Genomic DNA, 23415 nt, shown 5'->3' with positions numbered 1-23415 from the left:
CTGGGCCGTCCAAGCTTTCACCCAAGGGTTGAACAAGCAAAGTTCAATAGCGTCACATCGGCTGAAGCAAAATTTGATCGAGTATCCGGCAATAACTTGGGCAGATGTACACAATCGATACTAGTCAAAAAAAAGGGTCGAAGACGATCAACTAGGAGCTCCTTACGGATCCATGCATCAGAATAGATCGGCTATTAAAAACCAGAGGGACATCGACAGAGAACAAAGGTCGAACAGAGACTGATATCAACCATACATTGCAGATCGAATGAACAATGGTTCGATACGCAATATCGCCCGGCACAATCGAAGGAGTGATCGAGGACAAAATTCTCGAGGGCTTATGAGCAAGAGTGGCTTTGACAAATATGTTGATCTTGTAGAGGCACCTCAGCTATCAGAATACAATTTATCGGCGATCGGAAGAATCAAAGATAATAGGTGGCCCAGACCCATGCAAACCGACCCCTCCCAAAGGAACCCGAATTCGATGTGCAAGTATCATGGTATGCATGGCCACAGGACCGAGGATTGCAGACAATTAAGAGAGGAGGTAGCCTGTCTATTCAATGAGGGCCACCTTCGAGAATTCCTCAGTAACCGAGCCGAAGATCACTTCAGAGAAAGGGATGCCAACAGAAAAGATAAACAAGAGGAACCTTAGCAGATCATTCATATGATCATCGGTGGGGTCAACACTCCACAGGGACCCATACTCAAACGCGGCAAGGTATCGACCACAGGGGAAAAACGAACTCGCCCCGTAGGCACTTTATCATTCGAAATTGAAGAAGCGGAAGGCATTTCTCAGCCTCACAACGACGCTCTGGTAATTTCTATCCTATTAAATAAAGTTCAAGTTAAGTGTGTTTTAGTGGATCCAGGTAGCTCTGCGAATATCATACGATCTTGGGTGGTGGAGCAGCTCGGTTTGCAGAATCAAGTTGTGCCCGCAGCTCGGGTCTTAAACGTCTTCAATATGGTCAGTGAAACGACTAAAGGGGAAATTATTCTACTCGTGAATGTGGCTGGAACCATCCAAAATACCAAGTTCCACATAATTAAAGGCGACATGAGGTACAACGCCCTACTCGGAAGGCCTTGGATCCACAATATGAGGGCAGTGCCTTCGACTCTCCACCAAGTAATAAAATTCTCTACGTCGGACGGCGTGAAAATAGTATACGGGGAGCAGCGTGTTGCGAAGGAAATGTTTGTGGTCGATGAGGTAACACTGATACCAATGTTATCGGCCTCGAAAAGGTCGAGCATAAAAGATAGACGAGAGGCCAAATAGCAATCACACCTACCGGTCCCGGCCGAATCGGTGAAGCAGGAAATAGAAGACGACGAGAAAGATTTTTTGACCCCTCAAACTTTTATCATCCGCGACGACTCTGACGCCACCAAATCAATGATCGAAGAACTGGAGCAGGTTATATTAATCGAAAATATGCTCGAGAGGAAGGTATACCTGGGAACGGGATTGACCCACGAACTCAGGAAAAAACTTATTCAATTTCTTATTGATAACATAGATTGTTTTGTTTGGTCCCATTTAGACATGACAGGGATCCCACCGTCGATAACAACGGACCAGCTGAGCTTGGACCCTAGGTTCAAACTGGTGAAGCAAAGAAAAAAGACCTCAGTCCGAGGTAAAGCAAGCATTTGTAAAGGATGAGGTAACTAAACTTCTCAAAATATGGTCAATTCGGAAAGTGAAATATCCCGAATGGTTAGCCAATGTAGTTGTAGTCCCTAAAAGGGGAACAACTTAGAATGTGTGTAGATTATAAAGATTTAAACAAAGCATGCCCCAAAGATTCTTTTCCACTGCCTAGCATCGATCGCATGATCGATGCCACAGCCGGTCACGAAATCCTTACTTTTCTCGACGCCTATTCCGGGTACAATCAAATTCGAATGAATACGGAGGACCAAGAAAAAACTTCATTTATCACTAAGTATGGAACCTATTGTTATAATGTAATGCCATTCGGGCTAAAAAAATGCAGGAGCTACTTACCAACGCCTAGTGAATAAAATGTTCAAAGAACAAATAGCTAAGTCAATGGAAGTTTACATTGATGACATGCTAGTTAAATTCCTATGCGCAGAGGACCATTTGACTTATTTGCAGGAAACGTTCAACATTTTAAAGAAGTACAACATGAAGCTCAACCCCGAGAAATGTGCTTTCGGGGTTGGGTCGGGCAAGTTCCTTTGCTTCATGGTATCGAATCGGGTGATCGATATTAACCCCGACAAATTCAAGGCCATCGAAGACATCACCGATGTGGACAGTGTGAAAGCAGTACAAAGGCTGACCGGACGGATAGCTGCCTTAGGCCGATTCATTTCAAGGTCGTCAGATCGAAGCCACAAGTTCTTCTCTCTACTCAAGAAGAAGAACGATTTTGCTTGGACCCTGGAATGCCAACAGGCACTAGAACAATTGAAGCGGTACCTATCGAGCCCAGCACTGCTTCACACTCCGAAGACAGATGAGAAGCTTTACTTATACTTGGCGGTGTCAAAAATCGCGGTAAGTGGCGTCCTAGTTCGAGAAGATCAAGGTACACAATTTCCTGTTTATTATGTAAGTCGGACCTTAGGAGAGGCAGAGACTAGATACCCACACTTAGAGAAATTGGCACTCGCACTAATAAGCGTCTCTAGAAAGTTAAGGCCATACTTTCAAAGTCACCCCATATGCGTTTTAACCACCAACCCATTTCGTAATATTTTGCACAAACCCGAACTATCGGGCCGATTGGCCAAATGGGTCGTCGAACTGAGTGGGTACGATATTGAATATCAACCCCGTACGGCCATCAAGTCCCAAATTTTAGCGGACTTCGTGGCCGATTTCACGCCAATCCTCGTGCCCGAAGTTAAAAAGGAACTCTCGTTAAAATCGGGTACGTCGTTGGGGGTTTGGACCCTCTACACAGATGGTGCTTCAAATGTGAAGGGGTCCGGGCTTGGCATCATATTGAAACCTCCCACAGGTGGCATTATTAGGCAATCCATCAAAACCACTAGATTGACGAACAATGAGGTCAAATACGAGGCCATGATTGCAGGTCTCGAGCTAGCTAAAAGCTTGGGAGCAGAAGTCATTGAAGCCAAATATGACTCTTTACTAGTGGTGAACCAAGTAAACAAAACTTTTAAGGTTCGAGAAGATAGGATGCAAAAGGTATTTGGACAAATTACAGGTAACTCTGCACCGTTTCAAAGAATGGACCCTACAACATGTGCCTTAAGAGCAGAACAGTGAGGCCGACGTACTCGCAAATCTGGGATCATCGGTCGAGGAAGATAAGATCAACTCGGGGACTGTCGTTCAACTCTCGAGATCTATAATTGAAGAGGGACATGCCAAGATGAATTCCACGAGCTTAACCTGGGATTGGAGGAATAAGTATATTGAATACTTAAAGAACGGAAAACTCTCATCGAACCCTACAGAATCGAGGGTTCTACGAACCAAGGCTGCTCGATTCACGTTGTTTGAAGATGGAACATTATACAGAAGGACGTTCGATGGACCACTGGCAGTATGCTTGGGGCCAGGTGACACTGATTATGTTTTACGAGAGGTCCACGGGGGCACTTGTGGAAACCACTCCGGCGCCGAACCACTAATTCGCAAAATCATCAGAGCAGGATACTACTGGGATAGCATAAAAAAGGATACTAAGGAGTTTGTTTGAAAATGTGATAAATGTCAAAGGTTTGCACCAATGATCTATCAACCCAGAGAGCAACTTCATTCAGTCATTTCCCCATGGCCATTCATGAAATGGGGAATGGATATCGTCGGCCCTCTACTATCGTCCCTAGGTAAAGCTAAATTCATTTTATTTATGACGGATTATTTCTCTAAATGGGTTGAAGCACGGGCGTTCAAGAATGTGAGAGAGAAAGAGGTTATAGATTTTATATGTGATCACATCATGTGTCGATTTGGGATACAAGCAGAAATAACATACGACAATGGTAAGCAATTTATCGGTGGTAAAGTGACAAAATTCCTCGAATACCATAAAATAAAAAGGATACTGTCAACACCATATCATCCTAGTGGGAACGGACAGGCCAAATCAACGAACAAGACTATCATACAAAATATGAAGAAAAGATTGAACGAAGCTAAAGGAAAATGGAGAGAAATTTTGCACGAAGTCCTTTGGGTATATCGGACAACATCTAAATCCAATACGGGAACGACTCTGTTTTCCATAGTGTTTGGCTCTGAAGCTTTAATTCCAGTCGGAGAACCCAGCGCAAGGTTCCGACATACATCGGAAAAGTCGAACTACGAGGCTATGAATACTAGCCTCGAATTATTAGATGAAAAATGAGAAGCGGCACTGGTTCGAATGGATGCACAAAAATAATGAATCGAAAGGTACTACAATAGAAGAACCAACCTCCGCTATTTCAAGGCCGGGGACTTAGTCCTAAGGAAGGTCACCATCAACACTCGAGATCCTAATGAAGGGAAGCTCGGACCAAATTGGGAAGGACCCTATCAAGTCCTCGATATAGTCGGGAAAGGGTCTTATAAACTTGGAACAATGGATGGAAAACCATTACCAAACAATTGGAACATATCGCTTCTCAAACGATATTATTGTTAAGGTATGATTTTCTCCTCTCTATCGTCTATATATATATATTTGACACTAACTCACTGCAGGAATTCGACAAAAGACATCAAGACCTCTGGTTTTAAAGCACGTGTTGTACTCTTTTTTCCCTTAATTCGGCTTTTATCCCAAATGCATTTTCCGGCAAGATTTTTAACGAGGCAACAACTATGTGCTACCTGAGGGAAAATCAAGTTCGGCACAAGAAAGTTGTTTCATATCAAATTCATGTCGGACAGGGTCTCGATAGAGAAAAGTGTAAGAGCCAAATGATCAAAACGAACCATGCCCACATAGTTTTGCTCGAACCCTGGCACAAGATACAAATACATGTATAATGAATTATAAAGGAAAACTTCTTATTTTTGGATATCTCACACTTTGAAAAGATCTTCCTACTTCATGATTCAAACAAGCTTAAAGGCCAACCACCATAAAAAGAATTTTGATACGGGTGATCAAAAAAGCCTACGGGCTACAAATACTTTAAGTTTGATTTCGAAAAAATCGCTCACTCAATTATTAAGCCTAAGGACTATCTTACTTCGAGTTCGAATAATCAATCACTCGATCATAAAAGGCCTACGGCTACAAATACTTTGAGTTTGAGTTCGAAGAAATCACTCACTCAATTATTAAGCCTAAGGGCTATCTTACTTCGAGTTTGAGCAATCACTCACTCGATCATAAAAATCCTACGGGCTACGATATTTTGAGTTCGAGTTCGAAGCAATCACTCACTCAATTATTAAGCCTAAGGGCTATCTTACTTCGAGTTCGAGCAATCACTCACTCGATCATAAAAAGCCTACGGGCTACGATACTTTGAGTTCGAGTTCGAAGCAATCACTCACTCAATTATTAAGCCTAAGGACTATCTTAATCCGAGTTCGAGCAATCACTCACTCGATCATAAAAAGCCTACGGGCTACGTTGCTTTGAGTTCGAGTTCGAAGCAATCACTCACTCAATTATTAAGCCTAAGGGCTATCTTACTTCGAGTTCGAACAAATCACTCGACCATAAAAGGCCTACGGGCTACGATACTTTGAGTTCGAGTTCGAAACAGTCACTCACTCAATTATTAAGCCTAAGGGCTATCTTACTTCGAGTTTGAGCAAATCGCTCGACCATAAAAAGCCTATTGGCTACAAATACTTTGAGTTCGAGCAATTACTCACTCGAATATTAAGCCTAAAGGGCTATGCTACTTCGAGTTCAAGCAAATTGCATGAAGCCTAACGGCTGAACATTTTCATAAAACATAAGTAAACAAAATCCTCACTAAGCAGAATAATGGGAACAAAGACAAGCTGGGAAAAAGAAAAGACTTTATATACACAATGATATTTCCAAAACGACCGATCAGGGCCTTACAAAGGAACCTAATCATCTACGGGAGCAGTCTTTTCTACATCGGGCTCCTCCCCACTCTGAGACCCGCTTTTGCTCACGTCATCATCATCGCCATTGTCATCATCATCGGAGGCCAAGGCCCCAACTTCAGCTTCAAGCTCTCTTGCTTTGTTATCTCTTCAGAAATATCGAAACCCCGAGCATGGATCTCCTCGAGGGTTTCCCTCCAAGTTTGGCATTTGGAAAATTCGGCGATCTAATGTGCCCGAGTTCGAGCAGTATCGGCAACCTCTCTCGCATAGAACTGAGCGGCTTCGGCATCAGCCCGGTAAACAGCCACCATTGCATCTGCATCGGCCTTTGTTTTTTCAGCCTCGGCAAGTTCAAAGGCCAACCGAGCCTCGAGCTCCTCCTTTTCCCTTGCTTGAGCCAAGCTTTTCTCCTTCAGGCTCTGAAGTTGACTTTTGGTCGATGACAACTGGGCCCGAGCAGTCTCTCTCTCTGCAGTAAGGCGGTCCATATTTTCTTTCCATTTTAAGGACTCTGCCTTTATCTCATCAACCTCCTCGCGGAGTTTCCCGATCAACTCAAGTTTCTGCTGCAGCTGTGAGACTGAAAGATTAGCCATCATTCAAGTATCGAGCCCATAGGCTTTTAATAGAATCATTACCTGCTCGGACATATCGGTCTGATCTTGGTGAGCTTTAGTCAACTCAAATCGGAGATCCTTTATTTCCTCCCATTTTTGCCCTAAGAGAAGTATAAAGACATTCCTCTCCTCCGTAACCCGTTGGAGATCGACCTCATATCGATGCAGCTCAGCTCGGGATCGAGAACATACTTCTCGATAAGTTGTCGCAGCCTACGAGGGGAGAAGAAATGAAGTGAAAAAAGAAAAATAGACATGAGAGATAATACCAACAAAATAAATTAAGGTTTACCTGATTCAAAGCTTGCCACACTCCATGGAAAAAATCTGATGCCTCACTGCTACCGGCAACATCCTCGACGCCGGTAAAAAGACCACAGAAGGGATCGTCCCTCTCATGAGGCATGTCTAGTTCAAGGGCCCCCAAAGCTTAGGCTTCCCGAATTGTCCCTTCAGAAAAAGTAGGAAAAGTGGGCGAGTCTTCGATTGCTACTGCCCCAGGTGAGTCACTTGGGGCGTTCCCTTCGATTCGAAGAGATTCGGGAACAGCCCCTTCAGATATATCCCCAATCAGTTGGCTTCGATTGGAAACATCCTTGATCTGCAACGACTTAGAAACTCTGCCCGAATCCTTCTCCGATATACCCTCGGTTTGAGCCGGAGCTGTATAACCACCATCGATCCACCTGTCTGTGGAGCATAGGTGGTTTTCTTTGTTCGGGCCATCAGCATAAACTCCTCATCTTCATCTCTTAGGCGTTGAACCGACTCTGAGGTCAAAGGGATGGTATTCTTCTTCGACTTACGAGTCGAACTTGCCTTCAGTTTTGGATTCTCGGAAGTAGAGGCCCTTTTCCTCTTATTTCCCTTCGGCGATTCGGAAACTGGGATCGAGGTGTCTTCCTCGCCCGGCAGGGGCCTCAAAACTGCGTCTCTGCGTAGGCCTACACACGAGAAAATCGATCAAGTATAAGGAGAATGTTTCGTTCGAACTCCCAAAACATGAAAGATAGGCTTACCATGATTTTTCGCCTCCCATCGGCCCTTTTCCAGATCACGCCATGAACGTTCGGCGTAAGAGGAGTTCGAAGCTAGAGCCAGTACCCAGCTCTTAAGGTCGGGAACGGCGCCAGGCATCCAAGGAACCGCTGTATCACAAAAGTGATATTGGCAAGAAAACAAACAAAGAAACAAGGCAATAGGGAATAAAATAGTAAAGTACACTCACGATTAATATTCCATTCTTCGGGGAACGGCATCTTTTCGGCAGGGATCAGGTCCAAAGTCTTCACTCGAACAAACCTGCCCATCCAACCTCGATCCTTATCCTCGTCTATACTCGAGAACAATACCTTGGTAGCCCGGCGTTGTAGTTTTATCAATACGCCTTGAAAGAGGCGGGGACTATACAGTCTAATAAGATGATCGAGGGTGAAAAGCATCCCCTCGATCATGTTTGCAAATAAACGGATCAGAATAAAGATCCGCCAAAAGGAAGGATGAATCTGGCCTAGAGTTATTTGGTATTGCCGACAAAAGTCAACAATAACAGGGTCGAGAGGTCCTAACATAAACGGGTAGGTATACACACTTAAGAACCCTTCCACATGTGTGGTAATATCGTCGTCGGAAGTCGGAATCACCACTTCCTTATTGCCCCAGTTACAATCTGCCTTCAACTGTTCAAGTTGCTTTTTGGTTATCAAGCATAAATATCTCGATACCGGTTCGCATCGACCGGGAACCAGCGTGCCTTTGTTGAGCTTGAAATCAGAGGTAAGAAGGCATATTTTGGGAACACACTCATCTGGTCGTGGCTCCGCCAGTGTTTTATTAACGGCGGGCTGCGAAGAAGAGGCCTCTCCTTTTTGAGGAACGGTCTTTGATGTTTTCATCATTTTCCTTGAACTTAGAAGAAAGGAATAAAAGCGGGTATGATGTTTCAAAGGAAGATTTTTTGTAGTGAAAAACACAGAAGGAAAATTTCACACAAACAAATTCAGAAAAAATGGGAAGATGCTTAGAAAATTTTGATCAGAGAATGTAAAGGTGATTAATGGTAGAAAAATAGGATATTTATAGGTTCAGCGGTGGCGGTTCAATCTTGGTAATGGTCGATCGTCGCCTGACACACATTAAATGCTTCGGTAAACCGACGGGACCGCTATCACATACGTCACGATCGAACTCGATGCACACGTCAGTGTACGTCTAACCGTACTGGTGGAAAATCGTTTCATCCTTTCCGAGAAACGAGGGGACTATCTGTGTACGGTCAAAACCGATTAAGTCAGTCGTACGAACTGGTCGAGATGATAATACTTCGATCAAAGGGTATCTGCGTGACGACAGGTCGAGGTCCGAAGTAAGGGCGTCAAGCTTCGAGCTCTAAGACCAATCAATGACAAGCTTGGTATCATTATCGAGCTCATATCCAAATCGAACTACGAGGCAAAGCGAAGATTATCGAAGATGCATAGACCGACCAACATTCACCCCGAATATCGAGACTCCAAGTCAGAATCGAGCTCGAACCAAGGCCGAGGGCTCGATCCAATACCGAGCGCGAGCCAGTATCGAGCTCACAGACTAGAGTCGTTGCAACGGCACTAGGTGAGAGAATCTTGGCGGGAATCGAGGAAAAAATAATTCATCATGAGTTCTCCACTATATATTTTTATTATAGATAAAGTAGGATCCCTCTACTATAAAGAGGGGAATCCTTGTAAGCATAGGGACACATGGTAACAAAGACAACTTTAGAGAGATTAACACTTTTGGGCTCATTTACATTGTCTTGTTCATCAACATTTCTTTTTTCTCTACCTTATATTTCATTCCATTTGTCAAGAATACATATATTTCTATTTCACTCCATAATTTGTACTAAGTTATATCACGTATCCTTAGAACTATGCACAAATTTAACTCTATACAATTTTTCGGGTAAACAATATTTTTAAAGAAATAAGTTTATAATGTAGTATAAATAGGTATATTCTATTAATTTTTGTAATTAACCATTTTTAGTTCAGAGTTGAATCGAGAATGGGCCGAGGTTCCAATTGATCCTATTTTTGTTAAATTTCAGCCTTTTAACTCTCTCTCTTTTCAAAAATGTAAGCTGATTCCTTTTTTCATCAATAGGTATAAGAAACTAGTATTATTTTATCTCTCTATATTTCTTATTTGGCTCCTAAATGATCTTGTTCATGCATGACTATCCACGGTTTACAATATATTCACACATTGCCAATTCGTTCACACTTTACGATACGGCTTTCTGAAGTTTAAACTTTAAAGTTCAAATTTCAGATCGTGTCCAGAAATTTTAATCTTATGTACTGAATTTTAAATTAGTAATTAAGAAATTCAGGAATTTCAATTAGCAGCTCAAAAATTTAGGACACTAAATCTTGAATTTTAAATTAGTAGCTCAAAAATTCAGAATACAAAAATTCTAAATATTTTGTCCTGAAATTTGGTAAATTGGTTAATCGGTAAATACATTATAGATTATAGATATATTTTAAATAGCAAACCTTAAAAGTGACTACTCGTGCACTTCGCCTTATCAACAATATAAATGTATGTACATTTTATTTTTACAATGAGGCCGAGGCCGCCGCATGAAAATGCCACTAGCAGCCTCAACTCAAAGGTGCAGATTGACCTCTCTGCATTCATTTATCCATATTTAACTTAGGCACGTGGGAAAGGCGTACTCTACTTGTGGCTCGGTGCGTTGGTTACAGGTTTGTTTAATACTTCCTTCGTTTCAATTTATGTGAACTTATTTTTTTTTTAGTCCATGTCAAAAAAAAAAGGGTTAATTTCACTGATGGTCATTGAACTATCTTTCAATTTCACTAAAGTCATATAACTATTTTTTGTCACTTAAAAGTAACTAAACTTTATCATTGTCACTTAAAAGTCATTTTGCCTCAAACCCCTACCATAAATATGATATGGCATTAAATTTTATGATAAAAATTTAAAAATATATGCCACATAAGCTAACATGGGTCATACCCATTTTAGATCCATTTATCCTTTAATGTGATTTGATCCCTAATCCAAATGAGTTTCGATAAAAAAAAATATTAATTCCATATTAGTTTCAATCACATTAAAGGATAAATGGATCTAAAATGGGTATGACCCATGTTAGCTTATGTGGCATATATTTTTAAATTTTTATCATAAAATTTAATGCCATGTCATATTTATGGTAGGGGTTTGAGGCAAAATGATTTTTAAGTGACAATGATAAAGTTTAGTTACTTTTAAGTGACAAAAAATAGTTATATGACTTTAGTGAAATTGAAAGATAGTTCAATGACCATCAGTGAAATTAACCCTCAAAAAGAATGACCCATTTTCTTATTTGGAAATAATTTACCTTTATGCAATGATTTATAGCCACACAAAATATATGTGCCTCATTTTACACCTTAAATTTAAAAGTTTACCTTCTTTTCTTAAACTCCGTGCCCAGTATTGATTCGATCGGAAAGCTATACTTGTCAACTCATGTTCCAGTATCATGTTATTATCATGTAATTCCTTCAAGGCTAACACAGAGAGTAGATGAAAACTAAAATAAATTTGAAAATAACCTGCTTCGATTTTTCCCCCGCAACAATCGAATATTGAAGAAATTTTTTGAGGAAATAAGTATTTGTATATGTGTGTGCATAGTCTATTTTTTTGGTCTGTTTTGGTATCCTAATTTGTACTGAACACCCCCATGGTTAATATATATGTTACCTTATCTTTGAAAGAGAGGACTTGAGTTCAAATGTAACATTTTACCCATAGTAGAACTATCATAGTTAATTCACATACAGACGACAGCTTTTGGACGAAAATAAAGAGAAATGAAGATTCACTCTCTCTCTCAAGGTTTCAAGGAAGATTGAAGAATTTCCGGGAGCTTTTTCTAAGCTTCATTTTTCTTATCTTGGATTATGAATATGTTGATTATGAAGTAACTTTCTTGTAGCTGAGTTTTGGTTAAACTTATTAGTATGATTTAACTATGTGATAATTTTTCTGTTCATCTTATGTGTTTGACTGATTCATTGAGGAGCTTCTTGATCTAAAAATCGCAAAACAAATATTCCAATTGCTCCACTGCTTGAATTGGGTAGTAGAAATTTCTTATGATGAATTGGGTTATATTACAGTAGTAATATATGCATTCGAAAGAAGTCAATATCAACCATACAGAATTGCTTAAACACGTTTTATGGACATACGCCAGTATGTTGAAACTAAATCTCCAAAATGTGCTTCCAAGTATGCAATTGAAGGAATAGAATGGAAAGACTTTGATATTTCCTCAAGTCCATTTCCACCCTCGAACAAAAATAGTTACAACTCTCCAACGAGAGGTTAAAATGGTGAGAAAACATAACTACGATTGATGCCCTTTCTTGCAAATATAATCCTTTGCATTTTCACTGTCACTTAATTACAGGAAAAGTAAAAGCCAACATGGCTGTTGAGTGTTGACAACCAGCAAACTTTTTGACATAGACTACATGTTTATGAAATGCTAATACCATCATGTATTTAGTAATTGGCATTGCACGCCAAATTTTCACATCAATACCACCGTGGAAAAAATGCCATCTTGCTTTCTACTAGTACTAACCCAGCAATCTCATCACCTCACAGATTTTGCAACACAAGTATAAATCTAACAAGCTAACAACTTTTAGCCCAAAATAACATCAGAAAAGTGACGGAAGAAATGAAAATATATGAAGGCAACTACTATTCCTTTAAAAAGCATCTCTATACTAGCATGTGGACAGGGTGACAACTTAAAATGCGGAACTCTGACGCAAATTTGCAGTTGCTTCAGTAAGAGAGCTCAAAAGGGTCTCACCAACCTCAGCTTTGCAAAGCGGACATGTGTTGTTGATTTTCAGCCACTTATCCACGCAGTCCTTGTGGAAGAAATGAGAACAGGGTAACTCCCTCAACTCATCATTGTTCACATACTTTGCCAAGCAAATGCAACATGCCTGTGAAACCAAAGGGTTAAATAATTATTAAGTTGAATTGGTGAAAATAATTCAAAGGGTCACATGCCCTTCGACTAGTCCAATTTCTTTTGGGGTGTACACTGTTAAGTGTAGAACAAGTGCTTTTCCAGCAGCAATGGCATGTATCCTCTGTGATCTCTACAGTGTTTTTACATTATACCTAAGGTTAAGAATCTATACATTTTCTATAAATTTTCCAATAACAATTGTGTTGGTGTGACATCAAGCAACGCCCAGCAAAAGAAAAATAAATAGTATATGACATCAAGCAACAGAAAATGAAAAAATTCATAATCAAAAGCATTGTGACAACAGGGTTGAGCTAAAAGTTTTGTTTTGGAAGACGATGCAACAACAACAACAACAACAACATACCAGCGTATTCCCACAAGTGGGGTCTGGGGAGGGTAGTATGTACGCAGGCCTAACCCCTAATCTGTGAAGGTTAGAGGCTATTTCCGGAAGACCCTCTGCTCAATAATTTTGGAAGACAATGGTCTCTGCATTATCAGCAGATCATGACAGCTCTGAAATTCAGAACATTCTAAGGCATATGAGAAGCATACTGGCTTTCTACTTTTGATAGTAAGTTGCAGTGCTGCACTATGGATATACTGGAGTCAAAATATTCCCACGTATTTAGGCCAAATTCCCAAACATACTTCTCCGTCCACAGTATGATCTCAAGTGGAACCTACATTCCCATACTGCTAACCGATATACCTATTTTCACGTCTGTAATTTCTTAGTGGATGACCAGAAGGCTTCACTACCAACTATGGACATCTGTTAACGTATTATCCAGAACAGCTCACAAACAGATTATGCGAAGATGGACAGAGAAACCAAATTATCACCAACTCACACTGTGACCTATAGTGTCAAGGAGCCGGGCCGGGCCGGGCCGGGTAGAGGAAAAGGGAACCGGCCGGTTTCCGGCTATTTTTTACCGGGTTTACCGGTTCCGGGCTTCCCCGGTGCAAAATTTAACCGGAACAGTCCGGGCCTAATGGGCCGTGCCGGGTCGGGCTTTTTTTTTGGGTATAGCAATCGTAATTTATACTAAGATAAAGTAAAAATGTAAAACATTAAAAATTAACGTATAAAAAGAATGTTTGAACAAATTTCAAAGGCTTTAAAAGCCTTATATTTGAAAAATTCATTACGAATTTAAGATAATACAATGAACATGAAAAAAATATAACTTATAGTATAAATCTTATACTGGAGTGTTGATAACTTGATATGTAAGGATCAAACTTCAAAGGCTTTCATAGTTTCATTTAAAATTTTCATTGCATAATAATACTTCAAATTAATCTAACAAACTAAAACATTAAGCTTAAATAAGTCTAATAATTTTAAAATAACACAAATTGTATCAAATCAACTTAAATACGAATTTCTGGAGGACGCTCAAGACAACTCTTCATATGCCTCCTTAAACAACATGTGTCCTCCCACTTTCGACGAAAATTTAAGACTCGACCACAGTTCTTGCACTTTACTTTGCGAACTTCTTCATTTTCTTCTACCATCTCAAAGTGTTCCCAAACATATGAGCGCACTCTAGAAGCACGGGGCATGATTTAACTTGAATTGAGAATTTGGGTTTGAGAATTGAGAGATGAGTGAAGAAATGAAGAAGAAGGGGGGTCTATTAATAGTTTTTCAAAGGGCTAAATTAGTAAATAATAAGTGTTATTTTTGAAAAAAAATGCCCAAAAAAGGCTATTCTTGCAAATTAGCCGTTGGGCAACACTCAAATGGCAGCTAACAGTTGCCAAACGGACAACGTTATAAAATTTATAAAAAAAAAATCAAAATAGCCATTGAACCAGTCCGGGCCGGTTAACCGGTTCCCAAATGACTTGACCATAACGGGTCGTACCGGTACAGTTAACCGGTACCAAAAATCTACCCGCCACAAGCCGGTCCCCGTCCCATCCCAGCCCAGCCCCCTAACTACCGGTCCGGTCCGGTCTAAAACCGGTCAGGGCCGGTCTAAAACCGGTCAGGGCCAGTCCGGCCCGTTTGACACCTATAATATGACCGGACCTGATGCAAAGCCAAGTGCAGATATCGACATACATAAGGACTTATTTCCATGAATAATTATCTCCAGTTGTTCAGCATAATTTATCGATTGATTGCTGCGAGCGTTTTTAATTTACAGGCACTTTCTCAAAATTCCAATTTTGATCCTAACGTTGGAATTGAGCTTGCAGTAGTAATTTAGCAGTTTCTCCAGGAAGCTAGGAAGTGATATATAAGGACATGTACAGCAAGTTGTTAGAAGTGAGTGTAGCAATCGACTCATCACTGGTTAGCTCATGAGCGAATGCAATTAGCTCATGAGCGAATGCAATTAGCTCTATACTATTTCAGTCTTGAAAAAGGTCATGTGTCCCCACAATTTGGATAATTCTGGATGTAGGATAGTTTCAGGTTAATATGTGATTTTTTCACCCAATACTTTCTCTCAACTCCTACTCCATTTTCTGCAACCCTACCCTTAGCTTTAGCATAAGTCTCCACCTACTATTTGCCCTTCACATCTTTCTTCTCCCATGATTCAGCAATTACAATGCCACTCAACTCATTTCTGCAGTCAATTACCTATAACTCAAGAGTATCGTGAATTTTCACTGTAACACAATGATTTTTACCAAATATATCATTGCATGGTTATCGTACCAGACATGTGTACCCTCCCTGAGAGCCTCCAGCAAGTTTTTGCTTCTAAATATTTATTACTTGGAACTAAAGGTGCTAGAAATTGGAAGGATTGAGAAGGGGTGTATGTGTGTTGTGCGTTTTTTTTTTGGGGGGGGAAGTTAATCACAAGTGCACTTCGCCAACCAATTCTAATAGAATAAGCACTAAATGAGGGGGGGGAAAACAGCACATTCAGTAACTCGGTTTATAGAAGAGGATTAATAAATGACAGTTTCAGTTCAGCAGAAAGGTTGGTTTTTATTGAGTAGGACATGCCTCTGGTGTATAAATTAGACATTGAAAAGGTGTACTATCATGTGAATAGGAGCTTCCTAATATATTTGCTCTGGAAACCATCTCCTAGTTTAACCTTCACTAGTTTGACACCGACTAGGCAGGAAATAAAAAGCATAGATGATGGAAGGTTCACATATGGCTGCTGTGCTTCTCTTGGACCTAAATCTTCTTGAAGCTCCAAAGAATGTGATTACTCGTTCAAGCACCGAGTTAGAATATAGGGGCTTGGCAGCTGCCAGCCTGAAACAGCTGAGCTACCACGGTTACAAAATCTTTTCCGAAAGCTTGGAGAAGTGCTTCCTCAAGCTCCAAAACTGTGGTGTGATAACCTCACTGCTAGCAGGCAGCAAGCCAGCAAATCCTATTTCTCATACTTGAAAAAAAACATATTGAACTTGACTAACATTTAGTTCAAGAAAAAGTTATTGCTAAGGGCCTTGAGGTCCGCTACATCAGCTCCATCAATCAATATATTATAATATATATATATATATATATATATATATATATATATATATGTGTGTGTGTGTGTGTGTGTGTGTGTGTGTGTGTGTGTGTGTGTATAAAAGCTATTTTCTCAAGGAAGATGAAAATGTTAATATTTCTAGTTAGGAGCTTGGCAAAAGACACCACTTGGATTGAGAGAATTCACAGCCCAAAATATTTAACACCAATACATAGCAAAGGATCTTAAAAAAATGTGGACAAGACAAAGTGGCAATTTGCTTTTGGGAGACAATTATAATCTCCCAACCAAAGGTAAAATGGAATCTCCAGTTTGTAATTAAGTTAAAAAGTCAATCTGTTCGCCTCACTTTGGTAGAAAAGGCGGGGATGAAACAAGCCCAGCCTAAGCGGAAGAAAGCTTCTCAAAGATTGGTACTTTTTCATAGCAGAACAAAGCAACCAGATAAACAATCTGAGTGTAAGCAATTTTTAATGTTTCAGTTGGCTTGCATCTGCTTGAGGAAGAACCCAACAATGTATGCTTGCTGCAGGTTCAAGTGCTGAAGTGTATGATAAAGGGCCTTTGAAGGCAACGAACATGCATTCGTAGAATTTGAGACCTATTAGATGCTAAGTTGCTCAGACACGGGTGCGGGTGTCCGACACGGGTACGGATCTAGAGGTTGGATCTTTCAAGATGTAAATTTTAAGATTCGGGGATACGGATCCTAGTACGGATACGGGTGCGGGGATCCGGCTAAAAATAATTTTAAAAAATAAAAATCTCTAATTTATGAGAAATTTTATGGCATACTTACGTATAGCTTGTAAAGTGTGAATTTCCTTTTTATTCTCAAGTTGTAGATAAGTAAAAGATTGATTTCCTAGATAAGATATGCTATTTTCTTCAAATTTATTCTAGTTTTAGTTCTGATTTCGGTAATCAAATTGTATCTCGTCTCGAATTTTTCTGTCCGTCATGGTCAAAGTACCCAAAATTGTTTGACCAGATCCGGTACAGATCCCATACCCACACTCATACTAGTGTCGTGTCGACACGGGTGCGGCACCTAAACTGCCACGTCGGAGCAACTTAGATTAGATGTCATTTAGAGTCATGTATTTAATTTTATGGTTTGTACCGTTTGTCTAGACCCAAATACAACGGATAACACAACCCTTCATCTATTTTTGCTTCTCAAAATTTAGTTAACAAGACACTACAGCAATCATCTTAACATAGACAGTGGGAAAGAATGAATCTAGAGGAGGATTCTCTCTACGAAGAGGAAACAAGCCTATATAACTTTTTCTTCGTCATACTCATTTAAAATGCGAAGAATGTGGAATTTTAGAGTGTCATCAAAGGATTCCCCGGGGTTTTGCTCCATATGCCAGTAAGAAGTAATGCTAGAAGTTATACTCCGAACACCCAGGTATCAAAGTCCACAAAGTCTCAAGTACCACTACCAGAGGGATGGAGAAGAAAGGAAAGAACTACTGAATAAACGTCATAGTTTTTTCGAGCACTAGTGCCTTAGTGGCTCAATGGAACTGAGGAAAAGCAACATAACAGGGTTCACATTCCATTCAGATGCAATCATCATTCTAAAGTAGGAAAAAAAAAACTTTGATATGTTAGCACAAAAGAAGCTCTGAAATGTTAGCCCTGGTTCAAACTCATGGGGCAAAACCAAACTAAGATCAATCCGAAGTAATCTGTTCATACCGCCAGCTAAAGCAAGAAGTCATATAAACCACAGGGTATGACTTTGCAGAAACAGCAGTGGGAGAGAGAGAGACACACACACAGAGGGAGGGGGAGTTATTGGTAGGAAAATGAATATAAATAATTCTCTTTTTTCTTTCTTTTTCCCCATTTCAAATGGAGGATGGTGGAGGTTCAAGCTTGCAAAGTTTTTCATTCTTCAAAAGAGAATTTTTCCACTAAAACGGACACAAAAAAAACCAGAAAGAACTATGTCAGAATGGGATAAATTTACCGCATCTTCTCCTGATATGACACGCTCCTTTTCTGTTCCTGCAGCCACAATCCCACCTTCAGCAGCCTCTTTGTTGCCACTTTTGTTTTTCTTTACCTTAAATTTATAGGTCGGAAGAGCATTAATTGATTCTGGTGTGGCTCCTTTGTTTTGAGTCAGATCTTCTCTGAAGCCCATGACTGAAATAATGCAGGGGAGGCAGCAGCAGATTGTTGCACATAGAATAAATGGCATCGCATACCCGATACAGCTAAAGGTTAGAAATACTATACACAACCTGAGAATAAATAGAAACATGAGCAACTAGAATGCTGGTAGAGAAGAGAGAAAAGTACATATATACGCCAAAATGAGAACACTAATGAAACATCACCTGTACAAGTTAGGAGCCTCAGAGGAAGAAGAGTGACCGCCAAATATCCAGACATTGCCAACCACAAACCACACTGCAAAAAAGCAATCTAGTGCCATTTTAAAGTAGTCAACGAGTGCCTTTAACCTGCAATAGGGAAACGAGCTACTTTAGTACTCAATGCAACAGGACAGTGCTCCTGCCATCTTGTACATTAATTTCACTACAAGTTTCCAATACCAGATGAATGCAAAATAATGGAAAAGGAAGAACATTGTGAGGCAGATATTGTCATCCAACATCTATTAGACATTTAAGTATCAGTCACAATTAGTTGAAGAACATTATCAATGCCAAAAGCATTATTGAGTTACAAATATGGTCATGTCCTTGGTTCCAGAAATATTGGCCATCTGTGAAAGCCACTCAATATTTTGGCCTGAATCCCTTCAATCAAGTAAATTCACTCGCCACAAAACAGAAAGCATAAGGAACACACTTCCCACAGGTCAAAACAAGTTGCATATTTCCCAAAATATCAGACTGAATTACTTTGTCATGAATGCTATCTACCTGACGATGTTACTCAATTTTGAAACTAACTTATTGCTTCTCAAATATATATATATATATATATATATATATATATATATATATATATATATATATATGTGTGTGTCAAAATTCATGCTATGGGTACATGTTCCCTCTTTCAGTTGGTAAATGATGCCCATTTTCAGCCCCAACATGCTAATCATGCCTAGTCAAATCGTAGTGGTGTACATCAAATGAAGGGACTGTACACCATTACACATGTCCAGTCTTGCAACAGCACATGAAATGCAGGGTTAAGCTAAAACATACCAGAAATGAAAATTCCGGCTTTGAAATTTGTAAGACTTTAGAGGGGTGGTTAATTTTTATTTTTATTTTTTTTGAGAAAGATAATATGCTTAGAGGAGTGGTTTAATAAGGACAAGTTTTACCAAGTTAGCAACACTATTATGCTTATTTCTTTTCTATTGCAATTTATGTGGATTATTACTATATGATAATTTTGAACTTCCCATATATGGAAAAGAAATAGAATGCACCTTCTGCTCCGTAGTCCACTACTTTGACCACCTATAGAAGGTGTACCAGTTGTCTGACGGCCTTCAACTTCTGAACTCCTTGTACTCGAGGAAGGTCTGGATGAGAGTTCAGTCTGCGAAGCACCCTGTGGCTGCTGAGATGAATCCTGATCTGAATTCTGGTTTCTGTGACGAAAACGCCAATAGAGAAGAGGAAGAATTGCTACACACCCAGATGCATAACCGACGATCCATTGGGATAGTGGAGCACGTGGGTGCTCATCCCTTGACATGGCCAACACTACAATTGCTGCAATTATTTGGCTCACTGTCAAGACTAATTCAATGGATATCCATAGCAAGGAATTCAGAGGACTCCGATGGCGGCTACGCCCATTTCCTCTTCGAACAAACGATGAGTTCCTCAAGTTTGATCTATTAGCAGAAGAAAATGCATGTTGTGAGACAGGCACTGCTGTGCTTGTTGATGGCTGATCTTCAGCTTGTACATGCAGCAAGTTATTGACTGGTCTATCATGGGGGTTGCTTGATGAGGATGCATCACTGCTACTCGTTATGTCAATAACATGCTCGTCATTGCTACGGTTATTTGCTTGCTCCATTAATAATTGGAACTGGTTAGTTTGGCTTTTCCGGTGTAGCCCTATCAAGGAACTGGCCATCTAAGTCCACTGACTGAGAGGTAAGTATTGAAAACATGGGATGCAAAAGTCTTAAACAGAAGTCTGACTTCAACAGAATGAAAAATTCTCTTCTCTTCACAATCAACCAGTTAATTCAGGGACTGCACCAGCTTCATATGAGAAGTCTAAGCAGTTATTCTGTTCAAAGTGCAACAAAAGTAGAATGGTAAGAATGTCTTCTCTCAACTTGAAAAGCATGACACTTCATCACCACGGGCTCAAAAGAAAAGGAAAAGGCAGGTAGGAAGCAAGAACACAATCAACCAGTCAACCTCAGCCAAAAGAAAAATTGTGATTTGTGTGGTATGGTGAGAGCTCAAAATGGAAAGAATAAAAATATAATTTAATAAGAAGATGAATAGAATGGTTATGCACAACTTTCCTCAGGGACTAAGCTAAGATACATTTCAATAAAAAATTATTTAATGAATGTCCAATATTGTCTTCATGACCTTTAAACTCAAAATTCAACAATTCAGCAACTCTACTTATATCAGGGACAATTTGATGATCAATCCACTAAGCATCGCCACAAATCTAATAGCCACCCCACTTGGCAAAAAACCAGCTCAACACTCCTGATGCTATATTGCTATCTCAAGAAACCCTGTAACAATCCTTAAATTATAATAGCAACATAATGTAACAAAAACCAACATGGTACTAGCGATACAAACATTAGCAACCACAACACAGAACCCAGTAATCAATGACGCACAAACACTATAGCATAATTTCACAGCCAGTCACATTAAGAAGAACACAAACTCACACACTAAAGGTTTTTCTCACTCATCCACTGCAATGCTACAACCAAGGGTGTGGCCAAGTGATCAATGAACTTGGAGGAGAACCATGAGGTCTCAGTTGGTTCAAATCCTAACGGAGGATAAAAACACTAAGTGATTTCTTCCCATCTACATAAACTTGGTGGGCAAAGTTACCCGATACCTATGGTGGTCAGAGGTAGCGGATACCCGGTGGAATACTCGAGGTGCATGCTAACTGACCCAGACACCACCGTCATGATAAGTAACAGCAAACAAACACTAACTAGCAACATAGCTACTTCAATCCATAATCCAAAACCAAATCCAGTAAGAACCCACTAATCAGCAACCAAATTAGAACAATATAGCAAAATTCACAGCCATAATCCCATTAACAAGAACCCTTCACAAAGTAAACCTAGTTCTTAGTCATCAACCAGAAATCCCCCAAATCCCCCACCAACACGTTGACCTTTATTAAGAATTAATCACTCCTAAAGAACAATAATTATAGCCAATGAAACAAATCAACAGATTAAAGCTAACAAATAAACAAAAGAAATAGCAATCAAATTTTTCACCAAATCTTTATGGGTTATATATATTATCAATTAATTTCTCTTTCTGGGTTTACCTATTAAATCAAATTCTTCGTGATCCGTTTCAATATTTTAACCTTTCTACAAAATCTTAATGTGTGTGTGTGTTTCAGAAATAGATTACTGACCTGTAGGTGTCCCGGGGGGGGGGGGGGGGGGGTGGAACGCACTAACACTAGCTGGTGTGTGTGTGTTTCAGCTGAAGTTTCTATGAATCGAAAGAAACGAAAAAATCCTTTTGGATTCACCACTCACTTTAACTCTCACAAGTCACGCGCTTTCTCTCCTTTGGTATTTTTATTTACCGTGTATATCTATCTATCTCTCTTTTTTCTTTAGGAGTAATAAATATATAATAAATAATAATATATGGCGTCAGCTGTTCCTGGCCCTTTTTCTTTGTTTCTTTCTTTTGTGAGCTTCGCTTCGTACGTATTTTGCTTTACGGTGTCATCAAAGAATTTTCCACAGATATTTTCTTATCTTTTTGTCTTTGGCTTTTCCCGATTCCCTTTCACTTTCTTTCTTTTTCTTTTTTGGTGATGAATTACGTATAAGTTAATCTCAGACCATATTTATTGTTTATATTTGGTGCTTCTTGGACCTCCCACTAGTTTAAAAAAATTAATTTTCAATTTGAAAAATACCTACGAAATAGTAGTGTTTGACCCTTCTCAATTAGTATTCCATAACTAGTCTTTTATTTGGTCAAATTCGGCATAACAACCTTTTAACCTTTGGGCTCTTTTTTCAATATTTTATAGTAAAAACTAGAGTAACTACTTTAATATTCTATTTTTATAGAATATAATAGGGGACAACGGTAGCTTGATGTCCTGCTATAATTCTATATATTTTGACGTTATTTATCCTATTTGCTTGTTGTTTGGATGCTAATTTGTGTGACAATTGAGCTTAATAGAGCTTATTCCACGTGTAGGAATGCAGGGACCTGAATTGGGGAAAAGTTGCACGAAATAGTACATCAGATCTACAAAATGGAGCAATAAAAGAAGACGTACAAGGCATTGAAAAGTCATGGCCATAGACAGTGCAAGGCCTTGTTCAGGGCACTATCATTGGCGCTCCTGACAGTGCGTCGCGCAGAAATATTGGCGCCCCTAACAGTGCCTCGCCTAGAAATGTTGGTGCCTCTGACACTGTCTCGCACCAACGATGTTATTCGAGCCAATTTTGTTTCCTTCTTAATTTTGGGCATGTAGACGTTAACCCTACCTTATAAATACCTCCTAAACTTAGTTTTTAGCGGGGATGACACTATTGGAGAGGCTAAAGGTTACATAACACTCTAGAGCGCGGATCACAAGAGTTTTTCTCTTCGTTCTTCTTTAATTTATAGTTTAATGCTTTTGAATATTATTATGATTGTTTATACAATTATGAGTAGCTAAACTCTCTCATATAGGGTTTGATGGAACCTATTGAACGATGAACTCTTGCTACGTTTTAATATAATTTTGCCTTTGAATATCCTTACTTGTTCAACTACGTATTTATTGCTGTTGATTGAATGGTCATCGATTGACTGTGCCTATTTATTATGTGTTGCTTGAGAAAGGATATATTTAGGTGTTTGTTGAGCAACGTTACTCCTAAGGTATATGAGAGATCAATACGGCGGGTTTAAAAACGGGATTAGAGATAACGAAGCTTTGACGTGATCATAGTGAGCGGTGAAAAAGTGTGACCTAGCATAATTCGGGAGAGGA

At 39.6% G+C, this 23415-nt stretch overlaps 1 protein-coding gene across 3 annotated transcripts; it reads right to left on the bottom strand.

The window, feature by feature from the left end:
* Positions 1-12100: 12100 nt before the first annotated feature.
* On the bottom strand, positions 12101-21993 carry LOC104084543 (E3 ubiquitin-protein ligase At1g12760). Of its 3 annotated transcripts, none has more exons than XM_009588432.2 (5): positions 21814-21988; positions 19634-20454; positions 18561-18686; positions 18188-18464; positions 12101-12701 (listed from the first exon to the last, which is right to left on the bottom strand). In XM_009588432.2, the coding sequence occupies exons 2-5, from the start codon at positions 20293-20295 to the stop codon at positions 12498-12500; spliced, it is 1269 nt and encodes a 422-aa protein (XP_009586727.1). In that variant the 5' UTR covers positions 20296-20454; positions 21814-21988; the 3' UTR covers positions 12101-12497. The 3 variants fall into 3 exon arrangements, with proteins under 3 accessions (XP_009586727.1, XP_009586728.1, XP_018622309.1); XM_009588433.4 differs by lacking the exon at positions 21814-21988 and adding an exon at positions 21721-21804; XM_018766793.3 differs by lacking the exon at positions 12101-12701 and adding an exon at positions 12915-13222 and having other exon boundaries at positions 21814-21993.
* Between the last annotated feature and the right edge of the window lie 1422 nt (positions 21994-23415).

The sequence above is a fragment of the Nicotiana tomentosiformis genome, chromosome 8 (assembly GCF_000390325.3).
Source record: "Nicotiana tomentosiformis chromosome 8, ASM39032v3, whole genome shotgun sequence".
Classification (NCBI taxonomy): domain Eukaryota; kingdom Viridiplantae; phylum Streptophyta; class Magnoliopsida; order Solanales; family Solanaceae; genus Nicotiana; species Nicotiana tomentosiformis.
This window is presented reverse-complemented; position numbering and strand designations above follow the sequence as displayed.